The sequence below is a fragment of the Somniosus microcephalus genome, chromosome 4 (assembly GCF_052327205.1).
Source record: "Somniosus microcephalus isolate GS21.2 chromosome 4, FLI_Smic_1.0, whole genome shotgun sequence".
Lineage (NCBI taxonomy): Eukaryota > Metazoa > Chordata > Chondrichthyes > Squaliformes > Somniosidae > Somniosus > Somniosus microcephalus.
Window position 1 is genome coordinate 78,714,417 of NC_140990.1, and position 13,084 is coordinate 78,727,500.

Genomic DNA, 13,084 nt, shown 5'->3' on the forward strand with positions numbered 1-13,084 from the left:
GTTCCACATTATGTTTGAAAGGGAGAAACGCAAAACAGCTACTAAGATTCTAGTGTTAGTTCAGGGCAACATCAACAGGATGAGACAGAGACTGTCCACAGTAAACTGGGGAAATCTGTTAATGGGTAAAACAACAGATGATCAGAGGGAGATGTTCAAAAAATAATTTACGGTGATACAGAAGCAGCTTCTACCCCCGAGGGGCAAGAGCTCTACTTACCAAAAAACCCCAGCCATGGACGACTAAAGAGAGAAGGGACAACATCAAACTAAAAGAACAAGTACATAGAAATACAATAAATAGCACAAATCATGGTGATTGGGAGAAATACAAAGAACAACAAAGGGTGACAAAACAGACAGTAAGAGCTACAAAAAGGGAGTATGAAAAGAAACTTGTAAGGATTATCAAAATCAACACAATTTTTATTACAATTATATTAGGAAAAAGAGGGTCAGGAGCAATGTGGGCCCCTTGAAAACTGATAATGGTGACATTGTAAATGATAATAAAAAGGTGGACATGTTGAATAATTATTTTGTGTCAGTATTGACAGAGAGGAAGAGGATAGCAGGCCGGACATCCCAAGGAAACTAATATTGAATCAGGGACAGGGACTCACCAAAATAATAATAATGAAGAAAATAATGGCACTAAAGAGTAACAAATCCCCAGGACCAGATGGTTTCCAAGCCAGGATTTTAAAGGAAGTAGGTGAGAACATTGCAAATGCCCAAACTATAATCTTCCAAAGTTCTCTCGATTTGGTAACCATTTCATCAGATTTGAAAATTGCGCATGTCACTCCGCTATTTCAGAATGGTGAGAGAGGGAAACCAGGGAATTAGAGACCAGTTAGCCTAACATCTGTTGTCGGGAAATTACTAGAGTCTATAATTAAGGACAGGGTGACTGAACACCTTGAAAATTTTCAGTTGATTAGAGAGAGCCAGCATGGATTTGTGAAAGGTCGGTCATGTCTGCTGAACCTGATTGAATATTTTGAAGAGGTGATTGAAGTAGACAGGGGAATGTCTATGGATGTTATTTATATGGATTTCCAGAAGGCATTTAATAAAGTCCCTTATAAGAGTCTGTTAGCTAAAGTTGAAGCCCATGGAATTGGCTGAGTAGCGGGAGACAGAGAGTGGGGATAATGGGCAGGGACTCTAATTGGCCGGATGTGACTAACGCTGTCCAGCAAGGATCTGTGTTGGGGCCTCAACTATTCACCGTATTTATTAATGACTTAGATGATGGGATAGAAAGCCACATATGCAAGTTGCCGATGACACAAAGATAGGTGGAATTGTAAGCAGTGTAGATGGAAGCATAAAATTAGAGAGATATTAATACATTAAGTGAATGGGCAAAACTGTGGCAAATGGATTTCAATGTAGGCAAATGTGAGGTCATCCACTTTGGACCTAAAAAGGATAAAACAGAGTACTTTCTAAATGGTGAAAAGCTAGAAACAGTGGAGGTCCAACGAGACTTGGGGATCCAGGTACATAGATCATTAAAATGTCATGAACAGGTACAGCAAATAATCAAAAAGGCTAATGGAATGCTGGCCTTTATATCTCGAGGACTAGAATACAAGTGGGTAGAAGTTACACTACAGCTATACAAAGCCCTGGTTAGACCACACCTGGGGTACTGAGAGCAGTTCTGGGCACCACACCTTGGGAAGGATATGTTGGCCTTGGGAGGAGTGCAGCGTAGGTTTACCAGAATGATACCCGGACTACAGGGGTTAAATTACAAGGAGAGATTAAACACATTAGGGTTGTATTTCCTGGAATTTAGAAGGTTAAGAGGTGATTTGATTGAAGTTTTCAAGATATTAAGGGGAACTGACAGAGAGAATCTATTTCTGCTGGCTGGGGAGTCTAGGACTAGGGGGCAGAATGTAAAAATTAGAGCCAGACCTTTCAGGAGTGAAGTTAGGAAATACTTCTACTGTGGGAGACTACGGTCTCCTGCGTAAAGAAATAGGCAACACAGCGAGCTAAAAGAAATAGGTCTTTACTCCAACTCTCACAATACAGCGCTGAATTCGTGAAGCCCGCGAGCCTGTGATGACTCATGGATTGGTCACCTGCTGGAACCTGATTGGTTTTCCTTCTCTCAGCAGCAGGCAAGTCTGAACATGCCATATTCCTCTCAGCTTGCAACTGTCTTGCGGGGGGAGGGGAATACAGCAGTTAAAAGGGGATTATACAGGTTTATCTACATACACACAGTGTTTCCCCAATGTGGCAACGCCACATACGCCCCCCCAGAATCCTCGTTAACTGTAAAAATCAGTCTCTGCGGAGGTTTGACCAAGCGGCTGTAGCGGCTGTAGTAGCCATCTGGCGTGTGAGGAGGGCTGTCTGGGAGGTCGGCCGGTTGGTTCGTCGGCTGGTCTGGCGGCTGGTCTGCCGGTGGGCTGGCTGGACGAGCTGCCGGTGAAGGTGGGGCGGCGGCCGGGAAGTAAGGTTCTGGCGTGTCTTGGTCCTCTTGTGGGGCCGCCGCCAATGCGGGAGGTCTGCCCCGCCGTGGGGGGAAGAGCCGGCCGAAACGGGAAGCTGAGGTCCAGGTGCGCCGGTTTGAGGCGGCCTACTGAAATAAGGTCCGGCTTCCCGCCGACATCGATAAGAAAAGCTTTGTCCCCCGTCTCCAATACTGGGAAGGGGCCGGTGTATGGTGCCTGCAGCGGGCCTCTGTGTGCGTCCCGGCGCACGAAGACGAACTCCGCATGTCGTAAGTCTCGAGGCACGTAGGACGGCTGCGGGCCGTGTTGCGAAGTGGGCACTGGACGGAATTGCTGGGCCACGTCCTGGTGCAGGGAAAGCTGTCTGGCAGCCGACCACGGCTCCGTTGTCAGGGGGAGGAAGTCGCCTGGTACTCTGAGCGGTTGGCCGTAGACCATCTCGGCCGCAGAGGCGCGGAGGTCCTCTTTGGGCGCGGTACGCAATCCCAGGAGAACCCAGGGTAGTTTGTCGATCCAGCTGGTGTCGACCAGGCTGGCGCGGAGAGAGGCTTTCAAAGAACGATGATAGCACTCGCAGAGCCCATTGGCCTGCGGGTGGTAGGCTGTTGTCCTGTGCAACTTGGTGCCGAGGCCGGCGGTGATGGCATTCCACAAGTGGGAGGTGAACTGGGGGCCTCTGTCCGAGGATATGTCGGTCGGCACGCCGAACCGGGCCACCCATGTCGAGATGAATGCTCGCGCGACATCGTTCATGGTGGTGGAGGCGAGGGGAACCACCTCGGGCCATCTGGTGGTGCGGTCGACGATGGTGAGCAGGTGTGTAAAACCGTGCGACGGCGGCAAGGGGCCTACCAGATCGACGTGGACGTGGTCGAAACACCTCTCGGGCACCGGGAAACACTCCAATGGTGCCTTGGTGTGCTGCTGGACCTTAGCGCGCTGACACACCACGCATGTGTTGGTCCAGTCTCTCACATCCTTGTGGAGTCCAGGCCAGACGAACTTGGCGGACATAAGTTTCTGAGACGCACGCATCCCTGGATGTGAGAGGCCATGGATGATGTAGAAAACTCGCTTGCGCCAGGCGGATGGGACGACCGGCCTAGGCGAGAGGACTGAGATGTCGCACAGGAGAGTTGTGCCGGCTGTGTGGAAGTGGATGTCGGCCAGGGTGAGGCTGGTAGTTGACGTCCTGAGGGCCTGGATCTCCGCATCACCGGCCTGGTCTCTTGCCATGCTGGCGTAGTCGACGCCCAGGTGCACTGCGTGGAGCGAGGGTCGAGAGGCAGTCAGCCACCAAATTGTCCTTGCCAGCGACGTGGCGGATGTCCGTGGTGAACTCCGAGATGAAGTTGAGTTGGCGCGCGGACCAGGGTTCGGTTACTTTGGCCATGGCGAAAGTGAGCGGCTTGTGGTCCACGAATGCGGTGAACGGCCGGCCTTCCAGGAGGAAATGGAAGTGCCGGATTGCCAGGAACAGGGCCAGGAGCTCTCTGTCGAACGTGCTGTAGGCCTGCTCGTTCTTGCGCAGCTGTCGGCTGAAAAATGCCAGTGGCTGCCACGCGCCTTCGACCCACTGTTGCTGGACGGCGCCGACGGCATAATCCGAGGCGTCCGTGGTGAGGGCGATCTTGGCGCCCGGGATGGGGTGGGCCAGTAGTGTGGCGTTGGCCAAGGCGCTTTTGGTCTGGTGGAAGGCTGTCGCCATCTCGCTGGACCAGGTGAGTTGCTCTTTGCCCATTTTGCCCCTGGTGGCTTCATAGAGGGGGCTCATGAGTGCAGCGGCCTTGGGCATGAACCAGTGATAGAAATAGACCATCCCCAAAAATTCCTGCAGCGCCTTGACCGAGGTGGGCTGGGGAAAGTCCGCCACCGCCTGCACCTTGGAAGGTAGGGGAATGGCTCCCCTTGGCGAGATTCTGTGGCCGAGAAAGTCAATTTGGGCTGCTCCGAACTGGCATTTGGCCGGGTTGATGATTAGCCCGTGTTGGCTGAGGCGCTGGAAAAGGGAGCGCAAATGCGTGATGTGCTCGGCCTTGCTGGTGCTGGCCACGAGGATATCGTCCAGATAGACGAACAGGAAGCTCAGGTCCCGTAGGACGGAGTCCATGAGCCGTTGGAAGGCCTGTGCGGCGTTCTTAAGCCTGAAGGGCATGCGCAGGAACTCGAACAGTCTGAAGGGGGTGATGACCGCCGTCTTCTGGACGTCTGCGTGGTGGACGGGGACCTGATGGTAGCCGCGAATCAGGTCAACCTTGGAAAAGACGAACTTTCCTGCTAGGTGTGCCGAGAAGTCTTGGATGTGCAGAATGGGGTATCTATCGGGCGTGGTGGTGTCATTGAGCCATCTGTAGTCGCCGCAGGGGCGCCAGCCACCACCCGGCTTGGGCACAATGTGGAGGGGGGACGACCAAGGGCTGTTCGAGCGGCGGATGATGCCCAGTTTTTCCATCGCGGCGAATTCTTCCTTGGCACCGCCATCTTGGCTGGGTCCAGGCGTCTGGCTCGACCGAATACTGGTGGTCCCGTAGTGGCGATGTGGTGCTCGACGCTATGCTTGGCTGCCGCGGCTGAGAAGGTCGGTTGTGTGAGCCTCGGGAAATCTGCAAGTAGGCGGGCGTAGTCGTCATGCGCTGGGGCGGAGCAGGACCCGACGAGGGCCGGGCTGTTGCTCTGCTGGCAGGCCAGTGAAGCAAAAGTTGCTGCGTCGATCAGGCGCCTGTTGCGGACGTCGACCAGGAGTCCGTGGGCGCAAAGAAAATCGGCGCCCAGCAAGGGATGTGCCGAGGCTGTCACGAAATCCCACGTAAATCGCTGGCCGTTGAAACAAACCTCGGCCCGTCGCTTTCCAAAAGTAGCGATGGCTGCGCCATTTCCGCCACGAGGGGTGGGCCACTGCGGCCTGCCTGGATGTCAAGCTGGGAGGCAGGAATTATGCTGCATTGGGCTCCGGTGTCGCAAAGGAATTTGCGCCCTGAAAGAGAGTCGGTTATGTACAGCAGTTTACCTGCGGTGCCGATGGCCATCGTGGCGGCGGGGGTGCGGTTGAGCAGGCCTAGGCAGCGGCGCTGGTGCGTTGGGCTGGGCGGCCATCTTGGTTTGATCGAAAGAGCAGGGTGCTCTGCAGCGTTGGGCCTTGTGGCCGAAACGCGCGTGGTAGTAGCATAATTCTGCGGCCTAGCGTGGCGGCGCGCGCTCGGTGGTGTCGGGGAGCCTCGCGGCTGCACAGCCGAGTTGGGCGACGGTGAAGACTTTGTCCGCGGCGGCTGCCAGTTGTACGCAGTCCGTGATCGGGGACCCCGCGAGGGCAGTCTGTACCTGCTGAGGAAGCAGGCTGAGAAAAAGGGCCCGAAACAAGAAGCACTGTGGTTCAGAGCCCAGGAACGCAAGCATCTGGCTCATCAACTGGGTCGGGGTAGAATCGCCGAGGCCTGGTAGTGAGAGAAGCCTGCGGGCCCTCTCCTCCCTGGACAGGCCGTAAGCCTGCAGCAAGCGGCCCTTAATGGTTGAGTACTTGCCGGTCTGTGGTGGGTTCCCCAGCAGGTCGAGAACTTCGGCGGCGGTAGAGCTTGCTAGCGCTGAGACTACGTGGAGGTACCTTTCTTCATCGTCTTGAACCCTGCGAAGGGTGAATTGGGCCTCCGAGTGCGTGAACCAAGCTGGTGCTTGGTGTTCCCAGAAGGTGGGGAGCTTCAAGGATGCGGCGCCGGCCGACATCAGGCTGCTGCTGGTTGCCATTGGGTCGTTGCTGGCCTCTGTAGGGCTGCGTGAGTCAGGGGCTTCAGCCGCCAACATTCGGGGTCACCAATGTGGGAGACTACGGTCTCCCGCGTAAAGAAATAGGCAACACAGCGAGCTAAAAGAAATAGGTCTTTACTCCAACTCTCACAATACAGCACTGAATTCGTGAAGCCCGTGAGCCTGTGATGACTCACGGATTGGTCGCCTGCTGGAACCTGATTGGTTTTCCTTCTCTCAGCAGCAGGCAAGTCTGAACATGCCTTATTCCTCTCAGCTTGCAACTGTCTTGCGGGGGGAGGGGAATACAGCAGTTAAAAGGGGATTATACAGGTTTATCTACATACACACAGTGTTTCCCCAACTACACACAAAATGTGTTAGAAGTTTGGAACTCTCTTCCACAAACGGCAGTTGATGCTCGATCAATTGTTCATTTTAAATCTGGGATTGATAGATTTGTGTTAACCAAAGGTATTAAGGACTATGGGGTAAAGGCGGGTATATGGAGTAAGATCTCATTGAATGGTGGGCAGGCTCGAGGGGCTGAATGGCCTACTCCTGTTCCTATGTTGCCAAGCTCTGGAATTTCATTCCTAAACCTTGCTGCCTCTCTACCATTCTTTCCGATACTCCTTAAAACCTACCTCTTTGACCAAGATTTTGGTTACCTGCCCTAATATCTCTTTATATGACTCGCTGTCAAATTTTGTTTGAAAATGTTCCTGTGAAGCAACATGGGCTGTTTACTGCGTTAAAGGCACTATATAAATGCAAGTTATTGTCTGTGACCACTTACACTTTGAGACAAAATCGAGGTACCATTTACACTGAGACACCAAATCCTGTGACCACTTACACTTTGAGACCAAATCGAGGTACCATTTACACTGTGACACCAAATCCAGGGACCATTTACACTGAGACACCAAATCCTGTGACCACTTACACTTTGAGACCAAATCGAGGTACCATTTACACTGAGACACCAAATCCAGGGACCATTTACACTGAGACACCAAATCCTGTGACCATTTACACTGACACCAAATCGAGGTACCATTTACACTGTGACACCAAATCCAGGGACCATTTACACTGTGGCACCAAATCCAGGGACCACTTACACTGAGGTTATAAATGGAATCAGAGAGCCTCAGTGTGGAGAATGGTCATGGTGGTGAAACCAGCTTTAGTGAGGGTGAAAGGCGGGTAATGGATGAAGATATGATGGTGGAATCAGATGGCGACTGGTGGGGCCTGGTGACAGGTTATTGTCAGAAGCCCTTTTCAGGCAGGCTGATGACTGGATGTAATCTGCACAATACCTGGATCCGCCTGTTCTTGTCCAAAATCACAAAGTCTAATGTCCGTGATGTCTATTTCTGTGAGAATTGTAGAGATGTGAAAGAAGAGAGGAAATCAGGCTCGGGCCAGAAAGAAGGTTCCTTGAATGAACAATTCATGAGGCTGTTTTGTGACTCGTCTGCATGAGGTTCAAAAACATGAAATGGAAAAGGACGCATCTAGTGACACTGGCGTTGTTAATAGTGGTTTCTAACCTTAATCACTATTTCCTAATCCTAATATCCTATCGACTACCCCCAAGCACTGACCCCAATCCTGACCACTAACCCCAATCCTAACCAATAACCACGAGCCCCAACCACTAACCCCAATCCTAACCAATAACCACTAACCCCAATCCTCACCAATAACCACTAACCCCAATCCTCACCAATAACCACTAACCCCAATCCTCACCAATAACCACTAACCCCAACCACTAGCTCCAATCCTAACCAATAACCACTAGCCCCAACCTCTAACCCCTAAACCTACACCTTAACCCCAGCCCCTGACCAAGGATTATTGACAGGGATCAGTGGAGGAGCTAAAGACCTGATAAAGGAAGTATTTGAAACAATTATCTCGATTAAAGAAATAGTGCAAGGTATGTTAGTAACAAGAGATTAAATCAAAGAGACCATCAAAATCAGCAATGACAATTACAAAGATCAGAACATTTCTAAGGTTGTCACATGCAGTATGTGTGGAGTTTTTTTTTAAATCGGATCCAAGAGATGTTAAATGATACAGAAAATAACAGATTTCAATCAAATCTTATGCAAGGTAGTTCTGTAATGGGTTGGTTCAAAGGAATTTCAGATGAGTGTAAAGTGAGACACTGCAGTTCAGTCTATGACACCCACAAGCCGTGTACACAAATGGAACAAGTTTGGGGTTTGATGTGGTAGAAGGTGAACTAGATGAGAACTGAAATCATCCAGAGTAAGAAAAGGCCCAAAAATGGAACAGTTAATAACAGATCAATGAGTCTCCTCTTATCATGGAGAAATCAAATATTAGACACACTGTGTTCGAAACAAAGCTGATTTATTTAATATTTGTTCAGAATATTAATCTCAAGCCCAGTTATTCTAGTTATTAACATCAGCAGAAACAAAGCCCAATTGCCAGAGTGAACATGGTTCAGTCCTGGATGTGATTAACAGCAGCAATAACAGCAGAATCCAACCTCTGCAGTCACTGGTGAACTCGCTGGTGTCTCAGCAGAGTGCATGACTGAGTGAATCCCTTCCCACACACGGAGCAGGTGAATGGCCTCTCCCCAGTGTGAACTTGCTGGTGATTAAGCAAGTTAGACTTCCAAGTGAAAACCTTCCCACAATAAGAGGTGAAAGATCGCTCCTCTGTGCACTCGCTGGTGTCTCAGCAGAGTGCATGACTGAGTGAATCCCTTCCTACACACAGAGCAGGTGAATGCTCTATCCCCAGTGTGAACTCGCTGGTGTATCTGGAGATGGTATAACTGTGTGAATCCCTTCCCACATTCAATTCACGTGAACAGCCTCTTGCCAGTATGAACTCTCTGGTGTATCTGGAGCTTGGATAACTCTGCGAATCCCTTCCCACACACGGAGCAGGAGAACAGTTTCTCCCCAGTGTGAACTCGCTGGTGTCTATTTGGCTGGATGACTGAGTGAATCCCTTCCCACATTCAATACACGTGAACGGCCTCTCCCCAGTGTGAACTCACTGGTGTATATGGAGCTTGGATAACTCTGCGAATCCCTTCCCACACACGGAGCAGGTGAACGGCCTCTCCCCGGTGTGAGTGCGCCGATGAGTTTCCAGCTTGGATGGATAATTGAATCTCTTCCCACAGTCCCCACATTTCCACGGTTTCTCCGTGGTGCGGGTGTCCTTGTGTCTCTCCAGGTTGGACGATCGGTTGAAGCCTCGTCCACACACAGAACACTTGTATGGTTTCTCCCCGCTGTGAATGGTGCGATGTTTTTTCAGGTTGTGTAACTAGTTAAAGCTTTTTCCACAGTCAGTGCTCTGGAGCACTCTCACTCGGGCATGTGTGTGTCTCGGTGCTTTTCCAGTCACACTGATGTTTGAAATCTTTTCCCACAGACAGAACAGACAAACATTCCTCCTTCCACATTCAAAGGCCGATGATATTCAGGTCCTGATGAATGGAGTGACTGTCAGATCTTGATGTGATGTTTGGTTTGAGTTTCCCATCTGAAAATCCTCCCCTTCTAATACCCTGTAAAAGGAGTTTACAAAAGCCATCACTGTAAGTATAGGATAGAAATTCAGAACAGACTATTCTAGTTTCTATGGAACATTCTTTCCTCTCTTGTTCCCCCAAAGTTGTAAATCCCCGTCCCACACACTCTCCCTCCTCCCTGTGCTGAAATCCAAACCCATCGCACCATCTCCAACATTTCTTTCCTACACTCCCAGTTTTCCCCCTCTCTCTACTCTGGTTGGGTTCAGTTCTCCACCCGTTGTGTGCAGAGTGAGAATAAAATCAATGAGTCAATGATTGTCTCTCCTGGTCACTGGGAAACTAAAGCCCCACCTACTCTCTGTTCCTGTACCAAGATGGCCGCACATGCGCCGTGCTGGAGGTGGAACTGGTCCGTCTTCGCTCCACCATGATGGTGGCGCGTAAATGATGAGGGGTTTTGATCGAGCAAGTAGGGAGAAACTGTTCACTCTGGCAAGTGGGTCGGTAACCAAAGGTCACAGATTTAAAATAGTTGCTAAAAGAACTAGAGGGAAATGAGGAGAATTGTTTTCACACAGAGGGTTGTTAAGATCTGGAACGCACCATCTGAAAGGGTGCAGGAATCAGGTTCCACAGGAACTTTCAAACGGTAATTGGACATGTACTTGAAGAGGACTAGTTTGCAGAGTTCTGGGGATAAAGCTGGGGTTTGGGACTAAATTGGACAGCTCTTTCAAAGAGCCGGCACAGACACGATGGGCCGAATCACCACCTTCTGTGCTGTTAGATTCTATGATCAGTGTGAAGACGCTGGTGTGTCTTAAGGTTCTTCGAGCTTTTAAAGCTCTTCCCACAGTCAGAACATTTAAAGGGTCTCTCGTCAGTGTGAACAAGCTGGTGTGACAGGAGGGTGGATGACTCTGTGAACCCCTTCCCACACACGGAGCAGGTGAACGGCCTCTCACCAGTGTGGAGGAGCTGGTGTCTCTTCAGCTCCCCGGAGCTTTTAAAGCTTTTCCCACAGTCAGAACATTTAAAGGGTCTCTCGTCAGTGTGAACTCGCTGATGTGCGAGCAGGTTGGAGGGCTGAACGAATCCCTTCCCACACACAGAGCAGGTGAGCAGTCTCTCCCCAGTGTGTAGGTTTTGGTGTCTCTTCAGCTCCCCGGAGCTTTTAAAGCTCTTTCCACAGTCAGAACATTTAAAGGGGTTCTCTCCAGTGTGAACAAGCTGATGTGCCAGCAGGTGGGATGATTTAGTGAATCCCTTCCCACATACGGAGCAGATGAACGGCCTCTCCCCAGTGTGTAGGTGTTGGTGTCTCTTCAGCTCCCGGGAGCTTTTAAAACTCTTCCCACAGTCAGAACATTTAAAGGGTCTCTCGTCAGTGTGAGCTCGCTGGTGATGCTTCAGATACTGGGGGCTTTTAAAGCTCTTCCCACAGTCAGAACACTGAAATAGTCTCTCCCCAGTGTGAACAAGCTGGTGTCCCTTCAGTTCCCCAGGGCGTTTAAAGCTCTTCCCACAGTCAGGACACTGAAATGGTCTCTCATCAGTGTGAACTCGCTGGTGTTGCTTCAGATCTCCGACATTTTTAAAGCTCTTCCCACAGTCAGAACACTGAAATGGTCTCTCATCAGTGTGAGCTCGCTGGTGTCGCTTCAGTTCCCTGGCGCTTTTAAAGCTCTTCCCACAGTTAGGACACTGAAATGGTCTCTCATCAGTGTGAACAAGCTGGTGTTCCTTCAGATCCCTGGCGCTTTTAAAGCTCTTCCCACAGTCAGAACACTGAAATGGTCTCTCATCAGTGTGAACAAGCTGGTGTTCCTTCAGATCCTGGGGGCTTTTAAAGCTCTTCCCACAGTTAGGACACTGAAATGGTCTCTCGTCAGTGTGAACAAGCTGGTGTACCTTCAGCTCCTGGGGGCTTTTAAAGCTCTTCCCACAGTCAGAACACTGAAATGGTCTCTCATCAGTGTGAACTCGCTGGTGTGTTTGCAGGTGGGATGAACGAACAAATCCCTTTCCACACACGGAGCAGGTGAATGGACTGTCCCTGGTGCGACTGCGCCATTGAACTTCTATTGCAGACGGGGAACTGAATCCCTTCCCACCGTCCCCACCTTTACCCGGTTTCTCCCCGGTGTGACGGTGCACGTGTCTCGCCAGGTCAGGCGATCGGCTGAATCCGCGTCCACACACCGAACACGTGTGCGGTTTGTCATCGCTGCGATCGCTGCTTTCTCCTTCCATGTGCAAAGGCCGATGATATTCAGGTCCTGATGAATCGAGCAACTCTGTCAGATCTTGATGTGATGTTTGGTCAGAGCTTCCCGCCTGTAACTGCTCCACTTCTATAACCCTGTAAATTGAGATCAGAAAAGGATCAGAGACAAACTGTTGTTTAATTTTCCCCTTTCCGAACCTAGGGGCAGTGAAGCTGATTTTCAGGCCCCAGCTGCTGCGCAGGTTGGTTGAAAGGAGCAGCAGCAATGGAGGTTGTAATACCCACAAGCCCCGGTGCTCCAGAAAGCGCTCTGTTGACTCTGAGTCCCGCACATGTGCTCATGGCCCCCACGCTCTCCCTCCTGCTCCACAATCACCCGTCCCGATCGGTCCGCAACGCACATGCTCAGCGCACAGAACCCCGCGGTTGGAACATCGGGCGCGCATGCGGAGCCGCAACATCTGTTACGTGTGCGTGGCTCAGGTGGGGGCGAGTCGGTGTTTCACCTCAGCCGCCAGGGAGGTGCGCATGCGCAGGACGACCCAACATTCTTCCTGTCAGCAATCACTCCCTCGTTTCTGTAATAAAAACAGAAAATGCTGGAAATACTCAGCAGGTCAGGCAGCATCTGTGGAGAGAGAAACAGAGTTAACGTTTCAGGTCGATGACGCTTCGTCATAAACATAGAAACATAGTAGGAGCAGGAGTGGCCATTCGGCCCCTCGAGCCTGCTCCGCCATTCAATGTGATCATGGCTGATCATCCAAAATCAGTACCATGTCCCTGCTTTCTCTCCATATCCCTTGATCCCTTTAGCCTTAAGACATATATCTAATTCCTTCTTGAATATATTTAATGAATTGGCCTCTACTGTCTTCTGTGGTAGGACCAGAGCGACGGACCTGGGTGAGGATTGAGGAGTGTGGTGGCAGTTAAAAGCGGCGGCAGCGAGGCGAGGCCCGACCAGAGTGACGGACCTGGGTGAGGATTGAGGGGCGCGGCGGCAGTGAGGCGAGGCCCGACCAATTCAGCAACGGGGGAGAGAGGTGAAAAGTAATCAAAGTGTGACGTCACCAGGAAGCAGGTAAGTGA

At 51.0% G+C, this 13,084-nt stretch overlaps 2 protein-coding genes across 2 annotated transcripts in view; both read right to left on the minus strand.

Moving 5' to 3' along the window:
* Positions 1–8,645: 8,645 nt before the first annotated feature.
* Positions 8,646–13,084, minus strand: part of LOC147119311 (uncharacterized) — a 186,106-nt gene continuing 181,667 nt past the window's right edge. Inside the window, exon 7 of the mRNA XM_085984070.1 lies at positions 8,646–8,885. Coding sequence (XP_085840196.1) covers positions 8,766–8,885 — 120 coding nt within the window. The 3' untranslated portion in view covers positions 8,646–8,765. The remainder of the gene's footprint in view (positions 8,886–13,084) is intronic.
* Positions 10,549–12,395, minus strand: LOC147119312 (uncharacterized). Its single transcript, XM_085983639.1, has 2 exons — positions 12,369–12,395; positions 10,549–11,601 (listed from the first exon to the last, which is right to left on the minus strand). Exons 1-2 carry the CDS (start codon positions 12,393–12,395, stop codon positions 10,549–10,551), a joined length of 1,080 nt encoding a protein of 359 aa, XP_085839765.1.

Excerpts from the sequence above, each read along its gene's own strand:
- LOC147119312 (XM_085983639.1), bottom strand. The coding sequence starts at position 12,395 with ATGTGCGTTGCGGACCGATCGGGACGG. Across the intron at positions 11,602-12,368 it reads TTGCGGACCGATCGGGACGG|GATCTGAAGGAACACCAGCT; the intron begins GTGATTGTGGAG and ends AAAAGCCCCCAG.